Raw genomic sequence first — 25,292 nt, forward strand, 5'->3', positions numbered from 1 at the left:
GTGCCTGAGATAAAATTCCAAAGATGATTCTGAGATAAAATTCAATAGTTACAATATCCCTGTGCAAGGAACTTGTCTCTGGGACAATGCCCTGGTGGTTCTACTCACCACATTTCATCCATCACATTTCCTTGAGAATTTTGATTTTTTTTAAAAAAGAGACATAGATTTTGCTTCCATTTGCCACCAGCTACAGAGAGCCAGTGGCAAAAAATCTGGTTAAAAAAGCATGTGTGTTTCTGATAAGGAGAAAACTACTAGGGAAAGCTGCCATTGGGCAGGTTCCTTAAGTGAAAGCATTAGGTCAGATCCAGCAACTCTCTTTTGTGAAGGCACTGTCTTCTCTGATGAAGGAAGTTTTCCTCCATGGAAGATTCTTACTAAGAAGAAGGGAATCTTTGGGTTCAACTTATAATATGTCAACATCCTCCCCCCTGCCCCGCAAGTTAAAACACATAAAACTAATTGCCATAATTATACATTTCTTCTTTGTCCTCTAAAAATTCTCCCAGCGTATTTATATAATTAAAATATTTGTAAGACTGCCTTTCTTCTGACTGTGAGGTTCCTAGACCATTCACTATCCAAGAACAGGTTCTTAGTAGTCGCGTTTCAGATAAAAGTGACTAGACTGCAAACAAACGTCCATAGAACTGCTTAGCAGTATTTTCCCCTTGCTTGAAAATCCCAGAAACTGGAGTTCAGGGTTGTGGAATTACCAATGCCCTTTCCAAACTACAATTTAGAGGATATAAGACCAATATAAATGTACAAAGCTGATATGTCTCCAGAGAATTAGTATGCTTCACCCTTTCTCACTTCTTATATCATGAAATGTAGCTAATTCAGATCTAAATCCAAGAACAGCTTCCAAATAATCTTCATATTACCATTCAAATGACAATATCAGGTAGACAAATCCACCACCATTATGACAGTCAAACCCAACCAAAGGAATCCAAGCTGAGATAAATAAGAACTTACTACTCTTTGAAACAGACAGGATCAGACCTTAACAGAAGGGAAAACTTAGTATAATAAGGACCTCTAAACTGCCTGTTTCTCTTGAAAGCATTCTTCCTTTCAAAAAAGCTGTGCATGAAAATTATATGGATGTGGAATGTCGCCTTTTTTAAAATCGAGCAATTATATGACATTTCCTATTATATGTAGTTCACAGCAATGGTTAGGTTCTTGCTCACAGAGCGAAAGGACGCGTGCATCTGCAGCGAGACCCCAAACCTGCAGTTTTTTACTCTTATTAGCATTGCGATGCTATTATGATTAGGTTTTTGACAGATGTGGCTTCATGAAAAATAATCCCCCAGGCAAAAATTGTAAGTACAGGAAAACTCTGGCCCCAAGAACTCAAGCACGGGCAAGAGGGGGAGACACAAACCCAGTTCCTCTCCCCCAGCTTGCGGCTTTAGGAAATTTATTGACACACCTTAGGGAGAGACCTTGATCAATGGTTTTGTTTAAAAGATAGTTGATAAAAAGCTTTCTCCTTATTGGCTGCTGACAGTTACCCTGCTAACTGTAACCCTGGTTCTTTCACTTTGGGAAAAGAAAAAGATCCTGTTGAACTGTTGTGCGTAATTGTAACATTCGCATATTTCTAGCTGCTCTAAGGAAACTGATCCCAGGAAAGACCATAGGTGAGGCTGGACTTCCAGGAAACGGCCCTTTGCTGCAGTTGAGTCTCTGAGTGCTCCTGACCATTTTGGCTGAAAGGAGCAATTTTGCTGGCTTGAGAGTGAGTCGTTCCTTAGCTCTTGCCTCCTTAGGTATAAGGGACCTAAGATTCGAGAGGTGACTTAGAATGGGCTTGATTGAGGCTCATTCCGCTCAGCATATTTATGACGCGTTGCAATTGTTATAAATGAATTCGTTTTCCATTTATAAAAAGGGAGGGCGAGTTCATTTAAAACGATTGCAGCTCGTTATAAATATACTGTGCGGAATGAGCAGTAAACCCACTAGTTCTGAGAAAACCCAGATTAGCAAGTTTATGTGAGCCGAACAGCTCTCAGAAGTAGCCTTCCTCTCCCTCTGTTTTAAAGCATACTATTTCTTTTTCTACTTTTGGCTATTTTACTTTCTTATTTTCTCCTACTTTGATCTGCACGATGTGGAAAAGACTTGAATATCTCCTAACAATTGCAGATCCATTTCTACAATAATCTGCCCTAAAAATGTATTAATATTATTATTGCTATAATTGTTGTTTGCTCATGCTTATTTTTTTGTTTTTAAACTTTCTTTTCTTTTTCTGTAACTGTTGATAAAATAAAAATTATTTGAGAAAGACCGACCGACTGACCGACCGACCATAGGTGAGGCTGTATGGGCAATAACAAATTACCCAGGGATGATTCCCTGTATTTCTAAAGTGGGAAGTCCAACTACCCATCACCTGAAGTAGAAGGTCTCCACCAACAGTGAGGATTCAGAAGGACCCCTTACAGGTCAGGATACGAGTATTCTGTCCACTGGGGCAGGGTCCCATCAGCAGAGGAGAATTTGAATTTATACTCTGCTTTTCTGTCCTGTAAGGAGTCTCAAAGTGGCTTACAAACTCCTTCCCTTCCCCTCCCAACAAGAGACACCTTGTAAAGTAGGTGGTGCTGAGAGAGTTCTGAGAGAACTGTGACTAGCCTAAGGCCACCCAGCAGGCTTCATGTGGAGGAGTGGCAAATCAAACCCAGTTTTCTATCTTGAGACTCTAAGGGCCAAGGCAGTCATTCACTTTTTTAAAGAACTGGGTTTAGGTTCCAACTTGGTTTCCCTGTTGCTGCACAGAAACTGCAAGGAATAGCTGTTAAAAATAAATTAGAACCTTAGCATTTGGCTGGGGGTGCGCGGTGGGGAAGGTTGCTATTTCCCTGTTTTTGCTGTTCTACTGTACAAAATAATTCTTCAGCATGGTGCATCAAAACAGGGAAATAACTCCCCTGTGATCTTTCTGTAGCACTGAAAACAAAGCTTAGGGGAGGGCAGGTGGTGATCCCTTCCTTATCCAAGTTCAGTCTGTTTTAAAACAGCCGTTCTCTGAAGCTGTCCTGTGGCTGCATCGAACCAACAACTCTTTTAAAAAATGAACCCCATCCTCCCCCCACCTCGCAAAAACAGATGACTGGTGAGCCCCAGCAATTGCCAAGGCAGAGAAAATAACAATGAGTTGCTTGTGAAACAATTACTGTGGTGCCGTTTAGACTACGGATCAGGTTCAGCATTTTCATGATAAGCCTTATCCTTTAGGGACTTCTGATAATGCTTTAGTAAACACTACAGCTTAGGGTTTGTAAATAAAACAGAATCTGGGATTTTTTTAAAAAGGGGTTAGATTGAATGTTCGGGTTTCCTCTTTCCCCCCCTAGAAATGGGGAAGAATGTAACAGAGGAGACGGTAGCAAAGGGAATGGGTATATTTTCTCTCATTATACAAACCATATAATTAAGCACCAGCTTTTCTTTTCTAAAGCAACATTTAAATGCCTGAAATTTTAAAAAAGAAGGAAATAGTGGCTGCAGTATTTCAAAATCTCCACATCAATGGCAGAGAGGGGAATTAAAAGCTATAACAGCTGCTAAAATGATCCTTGTCTTGGCAAACCAACTGTCTGTAGTTTTGGTGGAGGCAGATAGAAAAACTGAACAGCCAGGCGGCAGATGAATGGACTGTCTCTCAGCAGGTTGGAGACCCCCCTGGAGCAACTTCACTCGAAGGGCTCTTGCAGAGGATTGATTTGACACATCCCAAAGACAGCCTCCAGCCAATCCAGCACCAACAACAGCAGACCGATAGCTCCAGCCTGCAATCCTGCCCCCAAATCCCCTCCTAGCAACACAGCATTGCCACACGACTCCAGCCCTAATCTGCAGCGGTAAAAAGGCTGCAAGCTTAAGTCACGCTAATCACATGTCACAACTTCATGACCCTCCTTCAGATGTTAAATGCAGGAACTTCTACAATTCCCACTCAGCCCTTGCCCCGCTAGTATAGCCAATGCCTAATGTTGGGAGTGTGGACTGATGGAATTAGAATTCATGAACATCTGAGGGGTCATGAAGTATTGAGACACCCCTGCGCTAAGTGAAAACTAATTTCCATTGGGGTGCAAGTCTAGCGTCCTCTCAGATGCCCGATTCGGTTAAGTTCCCTGGTGAAGAAAAATAAAATTAAAAATGGCCGCCAGCAAATGGCATGACATGACTTCCAGAAAAATCTGGAAGTTTTAGCCAATTCCTAGAGAGACAGGAACTGATCTTATACTATTGGCCAATGCCCCTCCTCCCCCTCCGCATGTCCTCACCACCAGTCCCCACTGGCCTGGCAATCTATTCCCAACAGAAATGAGTCTGTTGACCAGAGAATTATGCTAACTTCGCTGTCAGCTTTACCTCACATTCCAGATGAGCTATCTTGTGTTTTTTTTTAAAGTAAATCACGCCTCTACTAAATTCTTTTGTAAATTGCAATTTTTTTTGAGGGGGGAGTTCTGAATGAAATCAAAAGGGCCAGCTGATCCATACAATCCAGACTCTGTTTCTGACTTGAACCATTTTTTCACCAAAACACAACCTCAGAGAAGGAATGCACATGTTAACTGAAGGCATTGAGGATTCTTCCAAAGCTGCCTCCTTGCTTTGAAACAGTTGTATCTTCTGTTTAGTACTAGGCTGAATTTTTTTGCTATTTTCTGTGAGGATATTTATAGAACAGACCAGGTTACCGCACTGCCAACCCTGGAGAAAGGGTTGTTTCTGATCCACTTCGATAGAATCAGAATTGCTGTCTGGGATTGGGATTATTCTCTGACTTAAATGTGAAGCACAGTAAATACATATTTTTTTTACTTGTGCTGCAATCATGGACAGTTTTCTTGGAAGTGGCTGGCTGCAGAATCTGCCCCATGAATGAGATCAATTTCTTGCAAGCATTGCATTGGATTGTTTCTTTGGAGTGTTCCTTTGGAGTGGCCTTTGGATTGTCCACGCCACGGACAGAACTTTTAGCCCTGCATTAGATTCCACTCTGTATTCCTAACAGCCTCAGTCAATGCACCTTTATAAGCACAAACATCCTTATTTTGTATGCAGAAAGTCTCTGCTCTCACCAGAATCCTCTGCTTTTCCCTGGCAATGGGCTGACATGAAGTTCCAAAGTAAATACAAGGACCTCAGACTCGCTGCCGTCTGCCATCCCATGAGCTGCTGCAAAGGCTCGCATGGTTTGCTTATTCATTATACCAGGGGAGAGAAGTTCAGGCTTTCTGTTCCTTGACTTAAAGAGGATTATAGGGCAAAGTTTGAGATCCTGGATGTGCTGAAATAAGCAGCAAAGAATAAACCCCAAGCTGAGTGGGGGAAGGGGAGACCTCGAGCTACAAAAATGTGTTTCCAATTTAGTTTTGCTAAAGGGAAAAAAAGGGAATTAAAACTCTGAAACGTTAAGGTGATACTGCAGTTATTTTTCTCTGACCCCTCTCTGTTATGTCTCCTGCAATCTGCCCAGAGTCCTACAACCTCCTAGAGAAAAATCTCATTCTGAGGGGTAGCAAAGGGATCTATTACAGGTTGGGAAAAATAATATAACTGAGAGAGCTGGTCTTCATTTCAAGATTCACCTAAGAAGAGTGAATCTCTGCAAGGATGGGGCCTTCCCCTCATCCAGGGACGTAGGTAAGGGGGGGGGGTGTTTCTCAGGTTCAAACCCCTCCCATTACATGTCTGGCTTGCTTGAAACAATGCATGGAATGGAACAGCCAGAAAGCCCTCAGTCACCGAACCCACCCCATTAAAAATCTATACCTACGTCACTGCGCCCCAGCCTCAGGAAGCCCATTCCAAAGAATGGGAGCAGCAAGAAAGAAGCAGTTCTCTCTGACATGAATAGAGAAGCTGTTAATGACCCTGGTCTGATGTACAAGGTGTACATCTCACCATCTAAGTTGTGAGATGGCAGCCCCAATTGGATTATGCTGTGAGGAGCAGTGAGATATATTCTCCAGTCTTTCTCCTTAAAAAAAAATGCCAAAGCAGTACTTGGCAAGAAGCCTGATGCATTAGACCCATGCTGTGCAACCACAGAGTCGCTCCCTTTGGTTCACTAACAATTTGAGAAAAGTGCAGAGGAGGTCTGCGTAGATCCAGAGCTAGTTAATGAGGGGAAAACAAGAAGATATGTGGCATCTTCCCATAAGAGTGACAGGATAAAATTGCCTTATTTGTGAATTTACAGCTCCTTCCCAACTGATTTCTTCAACAGGAGAATGGGCTCTGTCTGGCACTCCTTTCCTTTGTATTTATTATTAGAAAATTATCTTGCATAGGACATTTGTCTTGCACTTGTCTTCCTCTGCTTAGCCTTGTGCTGTTGATCTTTTTCTTTTTTCGTCCTCTGCAAATCTCTCAGGTAGGACTGGTAACTCAGCACTAGCAAATAGTGGAAGATGTTATGGGTTTGGCTAGGAAGAGTGGAGTTGCAGGGGATGTGGCATCACATCCTTCATAACACTTTACAAATGTTTCCAGTCTCTGTTGTCAAGAACATAGAGTTGGAGAAATGCTGCAGAGAATGTGATATCGCTTTGGGGTGTAGGTTTGGAGGATGTGATGTAACTTCTGGGTGGAAATCCCTACAATCTCTGAAGTCTTGACCACTGATCAGTGGTAGGATTCAAATAATTTAGCAACCGGTTACGAAAGGACTCAGTGGTGGGATTACAACCATTCTCTGAACTAGACAAAAAATTAGCTACCGGTTCTACCGAATAGGTGTGAATAGGCTGAATCCCACCACTGCCACTGATGCCATTTTAACGTCCTATTTTGTCTCCTGCTCCTGAAATAATTGAAGGCTGGGACTGGAGCCAAGGGTGGGAGTTAGCTTGCTGTGGGCTGACAAATGGCAAGTATACTCTCAAGATGGAAGAATCACATGTTCCCAACATAATGCTTGTCTCAAAATACTAAAATAAAGAAGAAGCGTTTGTATTTATACCCTGCCTTTCTCTCCAGCAAAGAGTCTCAAAGAGGCTTAATAAACTCCTTTCCTTCCTCTCCCCCCAACAGACACCTTGTGACATCATAGTATTATGCATTTTCCACCCACACCCTCTCAAGCAAAAGCCACTAACATAGGGCAGGTTTTAATAATGGCACATTAAGGGCAGAGGATTGTGAATCTGAAGTGACTGTTTTTGGTAGCAAATCTATACGTTCTTGTTACATCTAGTTCCACTGAGCTTAAGTTTTGTTAATGAGATGTTTAAAAAATTAGCTGAATTAGGCTGAAAACGCTGATTTCAGGAATTGTTTTGCAAGATATATATACACATATAAAAATGTAACATATATACAGTATAAATATAACATATTTAAAAAACAGAATTTTCGCTTTGAAGCCGAATACTTCATTTCTATAGACTGAGTGTATATGGACAATGTCAGTCACATGGCCACATTTCCAGTTTACATGGGTCCCTTACTGGCTGTCTTAGATTCCACAGGGGATGTGCAGTAGATAAGATATCCTGGATGAAAGTTGTTTAGACAACAACCTGTCACCTTGACTGGATCCATGAGCTTGGATTACTCAAGTTGGTGGTGGACCCTCGTATCTCAGCATGAGGTTGAAGGAGCGTGCAAAATTGTTTGCGAGTTTGCAGCTGTGGGTCTCTTCCATGAGAGGCAGCAGAAAGGCCAGGAGCAGCAGGAGCAAGAGGAGCAGCTGAAGGGGTAGCGCTGCACAGCACACCCGGCGTAGGAAGGAACAGGCACCGCCCCTTCGCCCCTGAAAGACACAAGCCAAATGCAGGAAATCATACACAGGACATATTTGCCAAAGTTGGCTCTGATGGCAATCTGGATCCAAAAGGCAAGAGATGTGTATATATGCCCCTAGCAGACTTTGGTTGATTTTACTATGGCTACGTTCACTTAGCCGACTTCGGGGGGAATCTTTGGGTGTGTTAGGAGTTTCAGTTTGCAGCCATATAAGTTCACCATCACCAAAATCCACTGATCACCAGCACTGGGGCCCATGCCTGGCTCGCAGGCCAAAGACTAGTAGTTCCTCTTCTCATAATCGCAAGATCGCCACCCTGAACCAAGAGTACGCACGGGCATTGCTACTAAAGGTAAAAGGTTGCCAACCTACAGGTGAAGTCTGAAGATTTCCCAGAATTACAACTGATCTTCAGACGACACAAACCATTGATTAATTCATTAATTTAAAACATTTACTATGCTTTTTCTGGAAAGAATGGCTGCTTTGGAAGAAGAGGAAGAAGGAGGAGGAGGAGGAGTTTGGATTTATACCCCCTCTTCCTCTCCTGGAGGAGACTCAAAGGGGTTTATAATCTCCTTGCCCTTCCCCCCTCACAACAAACACCCTGTGAGGTGGGTGGGGTTGAGAGAGCTCCAAAAAGCTGTGACTAGCCCAAGGTCACCCAGCTGACGTGTGTGGGAGTGTACAGGCTAATCTGAATTCCGCCGATTAGCCTCCCCAGCTCAGGTGGAAGCGGGGAATCAAACCCGGTTCCTCCAGATTAGAATGCACCTGCTCGTAACCACTATGCCACTGCTGGAAGGTAGACTACATGGTGTTATACCCTATCAAGGTCCTTTCCTTCCATAAATTCCGCTCTCCCAGGATCCATCCAAAAATCTCCAGGTATTTCAGAACCCAGAATTGGCAACCCTAGGACATACAGAGTTAAGACAACAAAAAAGCCCGTCTCCTTGTTATCCCCTTTTAAAAATCAGTGATGTGAGGCGCAGTGCACTCTTTTCATCTGTTTCAGATGTCACACTTTCCTAGCAAACTTTACAAAAAATTGATGAACTAAAAACAGGGAAATTCATTTTTTTCCCCCATGGCAGCCACTCCTCACTGAGCAAATGATCAAAAAAAAAACACCTGAGTCTGCTTCCACTGGGGCTGCCCAAATCCTGTAGAAGGTCATTGAAAACCAGGATTTCTGGGTAATATGAAAGGCTTTAGATGAATTCAGAGATAGATATATGGAACGCATGACAATTCATCAGACATTATTTCTCAGTGAAAATCACTTAGCAGAATTTTTCCGTGCAGTTTCTCAGCTTGGGCTTATAATACTAAAGGAAGAACCTTTAGTATTAATTGCATGCTTTCCAAGTGCCCGTTGCTATTTTTCCAAACTGCTCACATGCCAGTTAGTGGCAACAGGCATTCTGGCAGCTGTTCTGTACCAGTAAAGTACGACTTTCACAGTGTTTCCTTCGGGCATCTGTCCTGCTTCCTGTTTGTATACATTTGTGGTGTTCAGGCCATTCACCAGTTTGGCTAATTCAGTATCTGAAGCAAGCTGAGGGACCAAAAGGGCAGCAGAAAGTCCCCTCACAGCGTACAGGCCCACTTCTTTTCATTATTTCCTGAACAAGTCTCATGTTTTACAAGATGCCAGAGAATAAAAAGGGAAGTGGAACAGATGGTGAAATTTGAGTTCAGTGTGTAGTGCCCTTTACAACTGTGTCTGCTGTGCAACATTCGGCCATTCTAATAAGGCAGAAAGGAAAGATGGAGAATAAAGACTGAATTACAGCCTTACAAATTTTTCTGTCAGAACCTCAGACCATCTCACAAGATGAGTGGAGATCCCTCCTGTGCTTTATAGAAGCTCCAGACACTCCCCACCCCACTGTTCAAACCATCCCTTAACCCTCACTGTTTTCCTACTTGTTGGTGCAATACTAGAATTCTTGCTGGCCTTTATCAGGCAAGATGGGGAAATTAATTAATTTTTAATTAATTAAAAGTCCTCCCTCCTGGGGCCCCAAAGCAGCTTACAATGTCATTCTTGACCTCCATTTTGCCCACACAAGAGCAGGAAGGTTTAGGCTGAAAAGGAATGACTTTGTCCAAGGTCACCCAAGGAGCTTTCATAGCACAGCAGGGATTTTAATTAGGGTCTTCCAGGGTAAAAGGGCTACGAGGAGTCTGTTGACTGTCTACTGTCTTCCCAAAACACAGGCTTTTATGAGTTAAAACCAAGTGGGATCTTCTTGTTTCAGTTCCCTATCTGATCATTGAAGCATAAAGACAACTTCACATATATTTTATTAATTTGGAGCATTTGTGTTGTGCACTCTTGGCAAACTGCCCATAGAGTAATAATCAGTGGCTTGGATCCCAAGGCAAATGCCAACTAACAAGAGTGGTGTAATTTTTTGCAAACTCCTTAGTTAAGCTATTTTTAGGGGTTCCCTGAACCCCAAGAATGACACTTTGGGAGTCATTATGAACTACAATGTGGGGGGAGGTAAGTTCTATTCTGTTGATGTAATCTCCTTCTATTAGTAGAGTAGATTTGCCACATAATCCAAGCCAATAAGAGAATAGGGTAACCACATACAGTGGAACCTTGGTTTTCATTGCCTTCGCTTTTCATGAGTTTCGGTTTTCATAGATTTCGGTTTTCATCGATTTTTTCAGTGAAAAATTTGTCTCGGTTTTCATCGATTTGCCTTGGTTTTCATCAATTTGCAGTAAGGTGCAGGAGTTTGTGGAGAAAAATCACCTAGACAAAGCTGTTGCAGGCCGTGTCTGCAACTTGTTTAATGACAATGTCTTGCCCCATTTCAGATAAATCTTAAAGGGGCATCAGAAACAGACCTCTTTGGACAGCTTTCTAGTGCGACATTGGTCCATTGGCTCTGAAGGTGGTCCTAGTGTTATTGTTTGTTACTGTTTTCAGCATTAAACACTATGTTTATTCACCAAAAAATGTGATTTTGGTATGTTTTTTGGAGTGCCTAGAATGGATTAATTGGATTTACATTGATTCCTATGGAAAAGTTTGCCTCAGTTTTCACCAGTTTCGGTTTTCATCGATTCTTTTCGGATGGATTACCAACAAAAACAGAGGTTCCACTGTATACTCTTTTCCACTGGAAGATGACAGTAGAATTGTATATTCATGCTGGACTATCTTTGTTCAACAATGCTTTGCTTGGGTCCTACCGGTAGTGCCAACCACTTCTGTTCCCATGCTGGCAAGAAAGGAGCAGAAACTGGTCATGCTTGCAGGGGTTGATGGGAATTGTAGTCAATGAACATCTGGAATGCCAGAGCTGGACATCCCTGTACTAATGGCTCCTTTCTGAAAATATCTGAGGCAGACTTATGTGCAAGGGGAAGAAATTGGCCATGCTGGCAGGGGCGGATGGGAATCGTAGTCCATGAACATCTGGAGGGCCAGAGTTGGGCACTCCTGCAAGTTTAGGAGTGTTGTTGGCGCTGGCCTAAGGACCAGCACCTCAGAGCCAAGCAACATGTTTTCTTCAACATTAAAGGCCCCCAACTTGAATCAGGCTTGCAGAACTGGAGGGTGACTCATAATCTTTCTACCTTACTCACTCTGTGTTTATAATAGAAATTGCTCCCCAGAACTGCCATTAGGCTTGGTAAACAAATAATGTGGTATCTGACTTGTCCCCCTCCTCATTGCAAATAACAAATATTTCCCCTAAAGCTGCTGTAGGTATAGGGGCAGAAAGGTTAAACCCTCCAGTACTGCACTCTTGTCCAAGTCTGGGGTTCTGATTTTTAATACTGAACTAAACATTGGGAAATTTGGTGAGAGGACTCCCACAGAACACGTTGTTTAGCTTGCAGTCCAACATCCTCCTGGAAATGACATAGCAACTTGCTCATCGACGGCTGGGTTCTGAGGAAAAGCTGGATTGTACACAAACAACAGAGTTCCGACCTAGGCCAAGGAGCATTCCCAAAGGTGACAGTTCATTTATTGGCTTCCTTTATGCTTCTGAATGGGGACCAGAAGTGCTTTTATCCTCACATTAACTGTAAGGTACGTTAGGCTGAAAGAGTGTGACTGGCTCAATGCACCTAGCAAGCTCCCATGGCAACTTCATCAGATGCACTGACCACTACACCACACAAGGTCTTGTAGGTGTGGCAGTGTGATTTGTACGGCATTTTGGGCTAGTCCATCTTTCTAACTAGGTAGTAAAAGAAATGTAGACACCACAAGAAAGTCCTTTCTAAAGACAGTTGATTAGAACTCATACCTTCACGTGAAATCAATACTAGAGATCTAATGTTTTCCTATACACCAAAAAGCTATACCACCATGATCTTGCAATTGTTTTTTTCAGTACCCATCCAATTTCCAGCCTATGCTCCCAACCTATAGTATGCCGAAAACATGTTGATTAATTAGGTTGATTAATTGGAGGAGTTTTAGTTACTGTATACAAATGTAACCGATAAAAAGCAAAGTTCTAAAGCAGAAATCATTCTTTGTTTTTAGAAGATACATGCATTTGTCACAGCAGGAATTACTCAAGAAACATTCCCTTCTGCATGCAATGGAAGAGAGGATGTCTCTTCGCAGTGATCACTGCTCTGTGTATTTTTTAGAAACAACTAAATTACTATTTTCTAAAATCCACTTAACTGGTGGTGCCTTCTATTGGTAAACATCTATAATCAAGCCAAGTAAATATTGTGCCCCAAAATGAAAAAAGTGACCCTTCTTGCAAGATTGCTGTGGAGAATATAATGAAGATGGTAACTCAGTTGACTGGTGTAAAGTTCATTTCTGACAACAAACAACATGGCTTCGTTATTTTCCATCTCAACCCATCTTTACTATCTTCTGAGGCCAGAATGACAGATAATGTAAATTTACTGCTGTGGCTACACTTTGCCTGCCGCCCCTTGTTTTTGCCTGATCATGCAGCGGAGGTTGCTAGCTAGCATTAATTACTTAGCACGTTGCCATGGCAATGCCTGGGCTGTCACAAAATCAGCATTGTAATGTCTCTGCAGGATCACGGAGTGGGAAGTTCGCACTGGATTCGCGACTTAAAGAATGATCAGAACGTTTTGCTCTGGCTTCTGCAGGGCAAGCAATTGCTCATTGCTTGATCGCTATTGAGGATAGCCAGATAAAGCACTGGGGCAATTGAACCTTGGTTGGTGAAACTTAGAAGTAAAGGCAGATTGAGTATAAAAAGAAAGCTTGCAGTGTATCTGTTAAGCATAGGGATGCGCCCAACATCCCCCCAGGTTTGCAAAAATTAGGAACTTGTCAGCCACTCTGCCCAACAAAACCAGAAGCACAAAGCTGTTGTTTGAACTGGGGAAGATGTCTTTATGATGTCATCAGTCCTAGCCAATTGGTACAGTCCACAACTTCCTGAACAATTTGTACAGAGCAAATCCATCAAACAAATATATGCTTGCAATGCAATCCTCAAAAGGATTATATGCTTCTAATCCCATTGATTTTGATGGGTCCGGAAATGTATAACTCTGTTTAGGACTGCCCTGTTGAATTTCCAACCCAGCCCTCCTCTTATAAACAAAAGTCTTTCCTGGCAGTTCTTGCACAAGCATCTTGCAGAGTTCAATTACATAAAATACTGAAGTATTTATAATCTGTTCCTTTCAGTGGATCCCACATGCCAAATATTGTTGAGAGTTCCATACATGGCTGACTTGGCGTCTCATCTGGTTTGGCCCTTAACTTACCTCCCTCCTCAAACAACCCTGATCATTCTCAATTGATTCATGAATGCTACAACCAGCCACTGGAGAGGAGAGGAAGTAATTAAGCTGGAAGGAAAGTCACGGCAGCTCTTAGAGAGCTCAACCGCACTTTGACGATCTCCACTTGAAAACTGAAAGCTGCAGTTACATTTTATGTTACAGAAAACCCCAATACAAATTAAACCTGGGAAAAAAAAGGGTGAGCAGGGCAAACAGTGGAATGAAATAATTGCCAGTAACACTGTTGGGATTCTTTATTCAATGGTGCAAATGAATCACAGGCATTTCAAATTAAACTTGGGGGGCGGGGGAGAAAGGAGAAAGAGGGAGCTTTCCCCCCCTTTTCCAAAACACTAGACCTTGGAGTATCCAAATAATTGTTGAGAAACGGCAGGGGGGGAAAAGGTTTGATTTAAGTGGCACTTTTAGGACCGACATTTTTCTATTCTTGGTATAAGCTTTCTTGGTATAAGCTTCAATGAAGACAGATTGATCTTAGCACAGGGGTCTCCAACCTTTCTCAGCCTGCAGATACATTTGGAGTTCTGACATGTCATAGTGGGAGCAGCCACAAAATGGTTGCCACAAAATGGCTGCCACGGGCAGTGGAGTCAGCCACAAAACAATTGCCACAGCTTAATTTTGGTAACGCAATGCAGATCCTTGCATTGTAGTGGCAGCAAGCGCCAAAGCAACATTTTAAAAATCTGCACACCCAATCAAGCCTCCAATGATCAACCAGAAGGCTTGCCAGGACAAAAGCGCTACCTGGCCCTCCCCGTTTCCTTAAAAAGCCTGGTGCTTGCGAGAGAAGGTGTCAATGGGCATCATGGTGTCCACAGGCATTACAATGGGGACCCCTGCCTTAGAAACAAGCCCAGTACTTGAATGAGAAGCTAATTGGGGGAGGAGATTCTAATGATAGCTACATTTCTCCCGGGCACTGGCTGTCACACTGCAAGAATGCATTACTTGGTATATGCTGTATCTCCTGAGTCAGCCAATCAGGTGCTTGACTGCTGAGCAAAGGCCTCTTCCCCAGATCCACATCTCTGTTTGGGGCTGTCCTAAATGCATGGCAATGTGAGCATTTTACTCTTTGCACAAGTCTTAATGTTTTAGCAGGGAGGCCTAAACGGAAAGCTATATGTTCTTCCTGATAAGGCATGAGGGCATCCAGTTTTCAGCAGACTTCCTAGATGGCTAAACTGATTTGAAGATCAATGATGACTCCTAAACGAGATTAAACAATGTGCCCTTTTTTATCCATCTGCTCCACAAGATTACAGTATCTCACAGGAAAGCAATTAGACCAGCCGTAAATTTAATAAATCCTAATTATTTTCTTTGTACAAACAATGAAGCCCAAACCATTGGCACAGCTAGAAGTTCTAATTAGGTAAAGCAGTGCAGAAAATAAATCAAACAGGACTACCGAAAGCCATAAATAACCTGCTTTGATTCCCCTCCTCTTCCACAAATGCTAAGTATGCCCCAGCAATACTTTCAATGAATTCTAAATCAACGTTTGAAGAACTGTTTATCTTCATTATTTTTTAATATTTGTTTTTACAATGTACCCAAGTGTGCTGAAAGCCAATAAGGTATTCCATCACTGTCAAAGTGCCAACAAGACACAGTGCCTTGAGAACAGAGCATTTGCTTTCTCTTGCTGTGTCCTCCCAGCCTTCTCATTATAGATAATGGAGGTGGATTTTACAAACAGAATTTAACTCTGGCCTATTCCACTGGTTACTGCATGGAATATTTTGCTTTTACGGCATTAGTTTCCACTTTTGTAATTTCATTTATTGCACTGTCTTGTGATATTTCTTTGGATACTTTTTTCTGCATAGTTTCTAATGTTCGTAGTCCCTGTCCTATCGCATTGTTCATTATATATCTCATGCTCTTTGATCGCATTTTCTTACACTATGTAATCTGCCTCAAGTCTCAAACTGAAAGGAGACGTATAAATAACGTAAATATAATCTATTGTAATCAAACAGGGAATGTTTCACCACAAGACCGACAATATAAAATGAGAAGGGAGTGGAAGGGACCTTGGAAATTCCTTTCAGTTGTCTCTTCCAGAGGAAAAAAAAGGTTTTTTTTCCTTAAGGTTTGCCAATCTTCCCATCAAGGATTAAACATAGCATTTTGTTCTCCTTGGGGCAGATGAGTTGCTTATGTCTGATATGCTATCATATTAGAAAACAAATTGTAACAACAGAACACTTGTTAACACATGTTTCCTTTTTGAACAAAGTGGGCTTCTTGTTGTTATCATGGTAGGAACCAGATTCTTTGATAGAGCAATCGGTGGAATGCAAGATATGAAAGCTTGAGAACCACAGCTGGATTCTTTGTAATGCATGGGGACACCGTGGCAGATGTTTAAGGGTACTTCAGCTGGAAAATCAAGGTGGAAAGCTATCCCTTGAAAATGCTGGGTTTTACGGTGGATAGATGTGATGATACTTTGGGTGGCTGAAGAATGCGACCTTGTGTATGTGAATGCAACCCTGCATGTAAGCGGAAACTGAAAAAAAAGGTTCATAAATAACGACTTCTGGGAAATATGTACAGAAGTTGATTAAATCCCTGTTAAGAGACTCTTTAGGAGCAGCCTTAAACAGTAAATAGGTGGAGGAAGATGGCAACGGCAGCATAACAGTGAGTTGTAAGCTCTCCTCCTCCAGCAACTTTAAAAAGCCTGAGCATTTTTGGTTGTTTGTTGTCAGTATGATAGCTTTGGGACCTTTCTAACAACAATTATGACAGCTGAACTTGGAGTGAACTGTCTGCTTTATTTAAATTCCTAAGCTTTGATACCAGGCTTGAAGTCCATGTTACTTAGAATCAACAACTTGCTAATGGTTGGTAAACTGATTAGTTGGGAAGCCTCTTCCCTGCTTTTGTGAGGCTTTTTTGCCTGTTAAAAACTTCTGGATTCTGTCTTTAATATATAATTTAACCTCACAACTCATGGAGACCCAACTGTAAATAATGGGAATAAAGAGACAATGGCTCTCCCCCAAGGTCACCGAGAGAATGTATCAAAAAGCTACTAAACAACTGAGAATGGATTACTTTTATGCAGAACAACTGACAATGAAAATCCTGTGAAATTTACTAACGGATTCAACAGCCTTGATCATGAAAGAATTTGCTCTCCAGGTGATAAGCAACAACATGAAATCGTGGTGGCTAACGAGCATGTCAAATTAGACACAGAGGTTGGAGCAGAGACTGTGGCTGAGATTCAGAAGGAGAGCTACCCCACAAGGTTAATTGAAACAGCAGATACAAATGTGATACTTCAATAAAAGAAAAGAAATGGTAGCTCTAACTCCTTATTAGACATTCTAGCTAATGAAGCATTTCTGACAGTCAAAACAATGGAGATGATATTAGCTCACTTATCGGTACTCAATTTAAAATGAAATGATCTTAAAAGAGCTAGTGTGCAAGAGAAATGGTGCTCAGAGGGAGAGCAAAAAGGATATATTTTCCCCCAAGAACCCTGTGAGCTAATTTTACAGAAATCACAAGTAACAGTGATGATTGGAGACACTGATATTAACCACTAGCAGGATGCCTGCGCTTCGCTACAGGGAGTTGAGAAAAGCGGAACGCAGAAATGCAAATACTCCACCCATAAAAAATGCAAAGATATCCCACCAGAGGTTAACCCACAGAGGTTAGCTCCTCCCCCCAAAATGGCTCCTTCAACTGTATTGTTATGTGTAGAATAATAATAGTAATAATAGATATAGGCTCCAGGCCTGAGTCACTTCATCAGATGACCATATACAGTCTGGCCACATTCTAAATGTTACACTTTTATTTGTTTGCTAGTTTGTTTTATTAGATTTATATGCCTCCCTTCCCTTTATGGACTCAGTGCAGCTTCCAACAGTTTTATAATAAATTCAACCTAATAAAGTCACAGTACAAGATACCTTAAAACCTAATCGAAAATGAAGATGACAGGATTTCAACCATGCAAGGAGGGAAAGAGGGAAGGCCTGAATGATGGTCAACCCCAGCTGCCTCAGCCACCAACCAGAATTCTCAAAATCAACATACATCATTTTTCTTTTCAGGAAAATTGAAAGAACTACCCAGCAGACCTGAAAAGTGACATCCATCTAGCGGTTCGAATTTGATGACAAAGTTTGCTATACCCATCCCTCCATAAAAAAAAAAACACCCCAAAACTTTTATTTTCTTATTGGATATCTGCATCTCCTTTTTAAACCTTTGGAAGTGTAATCATACACCCATTTTTAAAAGCAACAATCAGTATTATTTGATGGAATGCCCCCTCCTTTAAAAGAAAAACAAACAACAACATATTTTACCTTTCTGAATGTGATTGGCTCTTCTCCAAAGCTTGTAATCTGTTTATAAAGACAAAACATTTTTTTTTAGAGGCATGAATCGCGAGATCCCAGTGGAGCCTATAAACGAATGTTTATTTCACAGGGGGAAGGTTGCTTTACAATTTCTCCTCATCTGGACAAGCTAAAGCAGCAGGTGATTTCTATTTAATGAGCTTTATAGCACACATCCAGCTTAAATTCCAAAAGGATTTGGGTTTCCCAACATTTTAAATCAGATAACAGAATAAAAGCAAGAAGAACTGTGATTTTACTGACACCTATTGACAATCTGCAACTTTGCAGGAGGAGGTTGGGCGAAAGCTCGCAGCAAAACAAGCTGATTTTTTTAGCATATGCAATTCCTAAGAATCTGAGGGAAAGTTCCATGAGGGAAACATTCAACTTATTTCAGAGCAGATAAAATTTGGATTGACATTCGCTTGGTAATTTTACCTAGAATGTATTGTTGAAGTCTTTCACGGCCGGATTCAACTGGTTCTGGTGGGTTTTCTGGGCTGTGCGGCCATGGTCTGGTGGATCTTGTTCCTAACGTTTCACCTGCATCCGTGGCTGGCATCTTCAGAGGTGTATCACAGAGGGAAGTCTGATACACCTCTGAAGATGCCAGCCACAGATGCAGGCGAAACGTTAGGAACAAGATCCACCAGACCACGGCCACACAGCCCAGAAAACCCACCAGAACCAGTTTACCTAGAATGTTTTTGTTAAATACCTCCAATCCATAAAAAAAAACCCAGTAGGTTTCTTTAAAACATTGAGTAGAAAAAAGAACAAAACCAAATAAATGGGGTTCCAAATACCTTCAATGAGAAAAGAAGAGCCCTGCTAGTTCAAACGAGGAGCTCATCTACAGTAATATTAAGGTTTCCAACATCCAGGTGGGACCTAGAGATCATTCAGAATTATAGCTGATCTCCAGATAACTCAGATCAATTTCCCTAATGAAAAGCTCCAATTTACCCCTTGCCCGTTTCCCACTATGGCCTGGTGCAACTGATTCTTCCACAGCACAGCAGACAGGAGGGAAAATTGTGCCAAAGCACAGCATGCTATTTATATATTGGACACCAGTGTGGCCTACATCATAGCTGTGTAAAAAGGTGCATGGCGCTTACCTTGGCACCGCCCCAAACCGCTGTGCCCCACCCCCTTGCAACTGCCCCCAAACTCCAAATGGAGCTCCACTGGGTTAGGGTTCAACTGTGTCCCTGCCCCAACTCCATGGGGAATTTGAAGGTGGGGCACAGCTGCAGAAGGTGGTGCTCAGGGCTCTACTCCCCCCCCCCCCACTACACCACTGCTCATATAACTATGGCACATTTGTTAAGAAGTTGGTCAACTACCTTAAACTATTAAAGTGGATGTCAACAGCAAAGTTCGAGATATTCTTTGGAATCCATGTGTTGCTCTGCACTCCCTGAACCATTTGAATTAGCTGTTCTTTCAGCCTGAACTCAGTGGAAGGGTTTTCTGCCCTAAGTAGGCACAAGTTCTCATTCCTGTTCATACTTAATGGCTGCCACAGGACAGCAGACAAAATACACGAGCCTTAGATTTCTAATAATCGATTCATTGAAAAGGCCCATGTTCCCTCTGAAATGAGCTGTTTTCTAATCATGAAATCTAACCAATGAATCGCAGGAGTCGTTCAACTTAGATTTGTACAGCATCCATCGGTAGCGCAATTCCTCCAGTTCCTCGGAATTCCGGACTGCGGGCGGAAGTCTCAGGAGTTCTTCAAAGCGATGCTGCCCTTCAGGAACGTGGCACTGGAGCTCCTGTAGGTACGGAGAGAGCAATTACTGCCATGGCCAGATTAAGATTGTGTGGGGCCTGTAACATATGTTATAAAGGGGTGCTAAAAAATTTTTTAAATGCACATTTTAAAAAAATTAAATGCACATAAATTATTCACTTGCATACTAAAGTAATTCAAGTTTTTTATTTCCTATACAGTTAGATGGTATGATAAATGTCTGACACTACTACTTCACTATGCCTGTGCGCACAACATAGGAAGGAGCCAATATATGCCTGCACGCATGCAGAACCCACAACATGTACCATGCAGCATGTGTAGCCCCCCCCCCAACAGTAAACAACAGTGCTGCCAGATCTTGAGAATACTATGAGATGCTGATTTCATCAGCTTGCTTAATGCAGGGCCCTAAAAAATCTAGGGCATTTGTTACTTTTCCTACTAGGTTAATCCAACAGTGATTACAGCCCTTTCACACAAATATTTGGAGAGGGGACATTATGCTGTCTTTAGGAAGTTTTTGGAAGTATGTACATTACTGTAAGTTTACACCGACCACGTCAAATGGGGAAAAGTCACCCTGTGGTGATGTTTCCCTGTCAGTCTGCTTTTGGTCAGTTTTTCCACGAAGGCTCAGGGACAAGTTTTAGCATGGACATTTTGAATTTTAAAAAAATCTTCTGAAACATGCGAAGGGCGTATTTGACCACAATGGGAGGAACTTCTTAAGAATTCTTCACCATATTGTAACAAACATGACAAGACAATCGAGCAGAACAAACCATTAGCTTGCTGTGTTTTGCTTTAAATTCTTCGTTATTGGATGGCTTCGTGGCTAGAATTTTTGACAGCGTGGCATTTTCTCCTTGCAGCCATTGCTCAAAGTTCTTCAAGAGCTGCAGATCACCAGAGTCTTCCCCTTTAGCTAGATTTTTCTGGATTACAAGACAAAAGAAAAGACAGAATTGTAGCCAAAGACACTGAAATGTGCTTCTCTTCAATGCCAAGATTATTCTGGGCCTAACAGAGCAATCTTATGTATGTCAGCTCAGAAGTAAATCCCATTCTGTTCAATGGGGCTTCTTCCCAAGTAAGTCTGCACCAAACTTACTAGTAAGTCTGCACCAAACTTCTACTAGAATCAACCCTCTCTTACTTTTTTTTTAATCAAGAAGGATTCAAGATTAATTGTTTCAGTATATCTTTAGAACAACTGCTTTGGTTAATATTAACATCTCCAAACAACCAAAATAAGGCTACCTATCAAAATCCTGTCAAGATTTCAGTTCTTTCCTGGCTCTTGTCATGAGACGGGGGGGGGGGGGGGGAACCAGGAGAAGGTGGTACTGTGAGAGCCTAGTTTGTTAAGTCTATTTTGTTATGTTGCTATTTCCTGTGATGGCATACTTTTGCTTTTAGGGGCACAGCAACTCTTCTCACCCTTTGCACCTGGTCGTCTTTTGCCTTGGTCTCGTAGGCTCAGCATAGCCTGAGATGCTTCTATTGATTTCACTCCACTGAGATGCCAACGGAGGGGCTGGAGGGGTGATTGGGAAAGGGATAGTTAACAGCAGCTATGCAGTGGAACTTAGTTCCAGCAAGAACTTGCTTGTATTCTATTCACAGTGCCCTTTTAATAAACCAGTTTCTGAACCCAAGAGTCTGGTTACTGGGGAAGGCTGACAGATCCTGACACTACTACGCACAAGATGGGTTCATGACTTGGATGACTTTAACAGTGCAAGACAGTGCAAGACATGGGCAGTTCCGTGGCAGCTGGGGATGGCGCTGTTGCGGAACAGCTATATCGCCTCCTAAGAGGTTTCAGGCAGCACAGGGAGCACAGAAAATTTAAAAACTCCCTGGCTGACCCAAAAACCCCTATTGGTGTCCAATGGGCTAAACCACACTAAAACATGGCAAAAGACTCTGGGAGGTGCAGAGAGCATTCCCTGGCCGAAAGTCCTGTGGAAGCTGACCATAGTTGGCTCCACCCCTAGGAACAACCCTGGACTGCCTCCCAGAACAAGCGTGGGCTCCTGTGGCAGAGGGATAACTTTCATGTTCAGGTGCTGTGGAGCTGCATGGCACTTCAACACCACAAATCAGCGTATTTGCCATTTGTGCTGGCATAAGGGGCACCCGTGTCACCGCAGGGTTACACAGCTTCCACAGTAGTTTCAGCCCCCACTCCCACCTTGGACTGCACTGTCAAAGAGGGGATGAGCCAAACTCAGCCCTCCCAAATGGCTCTTACCTTCTGCCGCCTTCCATCACTTTGTGGAGGCCAGGGGACATGCCTCCTGGCCACCGACTCCAAAGCCGCTGCTCTGGCCATGGGGGCGTGTCCCTTGGCCTCCACAACATGATGGAAGGTGGCAGAAGGTAAGAGCCGTTTGGGAGCAGCGCAGCCTGTGCGAAGGCTGAGCTGCCAGAAGCGCAGCTAGTGGGACCGTCCATGTGAATGGGGCATCGGTATAAACTATGCCAATGCACCCCCACTCAGTTGGCCGTGCAGAAACGGCCTTAGAGTGTGAATCAGCTCTGACAGATTCTTTGCTAGACCAGAATGTGCAGAGTGAGATCATGTGCCTGCAGGTTTCTATGAGTACAGAAGAGAAAGTAGGACAGATTTTAAGGAGCCAGGAAGAAGGGAACTTTTAGCATTAGAGACACACTGGAGCCAAAACCAGATGTCATTCCCAAGGTGTCTGTAACACTGACATTCTACTGGCTAGCAATCTACACCTGCTGTGAATGGGGTCCTGTGCTTTCTATTAAATACTTTGATAGCTGAACATAGAGTTGTAAACTACAGAAAACACACTCAGAATTTAAAAAAAGGTCCCAATATAAGCAGCAGGGTTTTGTTTTTTAAAAAAATCAAGACTTGCTTCATAATCGGGATTTATTTGAGCCAGGGCTCAGACCCAGCATCCGTAAATTCTGCCCATGAGTCCATTCTTAATTCCAGGGGTCAGTCTTGGAGCATGTAAAGTCATTTTAATAAAATGGAGAATACCTCTCACAATCGGCAGAGTAAGTTTCCATTCCTACTGAGTGATACTTACTTGTCCCAATAAAATTAAAGGGCAGGGTTTCTAGGTCACAAAGTGCAGTTTTGAGAGATTCAGAAGCTGCTCACGAACAGCTGAACTGCTCAATGAAAAACTGGATCTCTGTGCTACAAACAGAACATGAGACAAGCAACCCTAGTCTATCCAGATTTTTCAGCAGACTGGGGAAATCTTCTTTTGTTTTGCTGAGCAGATTGATCCAGACGGCAGAAAACTGCAGAGGTTTTTATAACTTTTATGATCACTGATTGTGGTATTGGCTTTCAATATCTATTTTGGTTTTAAGATGTTTTTGATGTTTTGAATGTATGTTGCATATGTTTGCTACAGTATCTTGTTTTAAGAGCTTAAGAACGTGGATTGATATTTTAAACAAATAAACAACTGTTCATTATTATTCATTTTTCATTCATTATTTACAGTGGGAGGGGATATTCACTGGGCCTGCTTAACATCATGATTCCAACTCTGCAGTTTCTTCACACATAAGAAGAAGAGTTTGAATTTATATCCCGCCTTTCTCTCCTGTGAAGAGATTCAAAGGGGCTTACAAACTCCTTTCCCTTCCTCTCTCCACTCATGTGGAGGAGTAGGGAAATCAAACTCAGCTCTCCAGATTAGAGTCCACTTGCTCTTAACCACCACACCATCCTGGCCAATGCCATATTCCTACCAGCTCACCCACACTGCCTAGAACGCAAGTCCCTAGAACACAGAGTTCTCGCCAAAAAAATCAACATGCACATGTTTTTCTCACCTGATAATGCTTGGGCTCAACCGCCGAATAAAAAGCAAATCCTTCTGCTGATGTCTGGTCTGAAATGGACACCTTCTTTCCTGCATCCATCATCACCCAGTTTGGGGACATTGTTTTTAGGAGACTTGAAGATAACCAGAATCAGGAGCCAAGAAGACAGCACATGAAACTTGTTAATATACTGGTCCTCTATTAATATACTGGTCCTCTATTCCATTCTATGACAACAGCCAGAAACAGAATCAAAATCTCAATGCATCTATGTTGGGCTTTACGTGAAAATGTGTCTATTCAGTGGAATGAATCCAACTTCTCCCCCAACAAAGCAACAACAGGGAATAAGTTAACTGTGTCACAAAATCACACGCCCCCATCCGAAGTGCAAATGCCAAAGAGAACACATGGTGTAATAGAACTAGTAAATCCATCCAGAACTTTCTCCCCAGCAGTTGGGCTGTTTGTTTTCTCCCATTGAACAGGAAATGAGACACATGAACACATGGAAGCTGCTTTATACAGCCAGATCTGTCAAGGTTAATATTGCCTGCTCCCTTTAGCAGCAGCTATCCATTGTCTCAGGCGGAGGTCTTTTGCATTACTTCTATCTAATCCTTTTAACTGGAGATGCTGGAGATTGAACTTGGGCCCTCCTGCATGCTAAGCAGATGCCCCACCAGACTGAACCATGGCCCCTCCCTAAGCAACCACCCCCTTTAGGGGAACACAGCGTATCCCTTAGCGAGGTAGCTGATCTTGTGCTTTCCTGCATGAAGCCCGTACCCTTGTTAGTGGCAGTAAAAGCTAAAAATCTAAACGAGAGTGGAAACAAATGTAAGAAAAGACCATTCTGATGGAACAGCGTATATTTCAAATGCCACAAAATGGGAACTTGTGAAAACAAGTCTTGAATTCTGAATTCAGTCTACAAAGGTAGAGGCTGAAAATTCGGAACCCCAGACTCAAAGTTCTAAATTGCAGTAAAAAAAATCCAGATACACATCACATGTGACATGAGTCATGTCACAGGTGCATAATCTGACTTTCAATCATGCACTCATGTGGGGAATAACCTTTAAAAACCTCCTCAGAGCTCTGCACATATCTAAACACCGAAAGGGGAACAGAAGGGCTTCAAGCTCCCCCTCCCCCCATGGCTGCTTTGGCATGCATGTAAGACTGATAATCGGGTTGGGTACTTATGACCTAACCTGTGCCACACATTACATGGATTTTGGCCTTTTCAACCTTCATACCCAAATGGTGCGACCTTAAAGAAATCTTACTAACCAGCTGACTTATGGCTATTCCGGGAGGGGTTTTCAAGACAAGAGTAGTTCAGAGGTGGAGTGTTGTGGGACTTCCGGGCTGTATGGCCGTGTTCCAGCAGCATTTTCCCCTGACGTTTTGCCTGCATCTGTGGCTGGAATCTTCATGATCCTCCGAAGATGCCAGCCACAGATGCAGGCGAAACGTCAGGGGAAAATGCTACTGGAACACGGCCATACAGCCCGGAAGTCCCACAACACTCCAGTGATTCCTGCCATGAATGCCTTCGACGGTTCAGAAGTGGTTCGTCATTGCCTTCCTCTGCGTCACCATCCTGACATTCCTTGGAGGTCTCCCATCCAAGTAAAATTCAGGGGTGACCCTGCTTAGCTTCTGAGATCTGATGAAATTCAGCTAGCCTAGGCTATTCAAACCAGGGCACCAACTTCTCTATGATCTA

At 42.6% G+C, this 25,292-nt stretch overlaps 1 protein-coding gene across 2 annotated transcripts in view; it reads right to left on the bottom strand.

Moving 5' to 3' along the window:
* Positions 1-4,278: 4,278 nt before the first annotated feature.
* Positions 4,279-25,292, bottom strand: part of SYNE3 (spectrin repeat containing nuclear envelope family member 3) — a 100,738-nt gene continuing 79,724 nt past the window's right edge. For both annotated transcript variants that reach the window (XM_048486345.1, XM_048486342.1), the window contains 5 exons: positions 23,567-23,690; positions 20,515-20,667; positions 19,602-19,751; positions 17,932-17,970; positions 4,279-7,798 (listed from right to left, as the gene is read on the bottom strand). In XM_048486345.1, coding sequence (XP_048342302.1) covers positions 7,601-7,798; positions 17,932-17,970; positions 19,602-19,751; positions 20,515-20,667; positions 23,567-23,690 — 664 coding nt within the window. In that variant the 3' untranslated portion in view covers positions 4,279-7,600. The remainder of the gene's footprint in view (positions 7,799-17,931; positions 17,971-19,601; positions 19,752-20,514; positions 20,668-23,566; positions 23,691-25,292) is intronic.

The sequence above is a fragment of the Sphaerodactylus townsendi genome, linkage group LG02, assembly GCF_021028975.2.
Source record: "Sphaerodactylus townsendi isolate TG3544 linkage group LG02, MPM_Stown_v2.3, whole genome shotgun sequence".
Classification (NCBI taxonomy): Eukaryota; Metazoa; Chordata; class Lepidosauria; order Squamata; family Sphaerodactylidae; genus Sphaerodactylus; species Sphaerodactylus townsendi.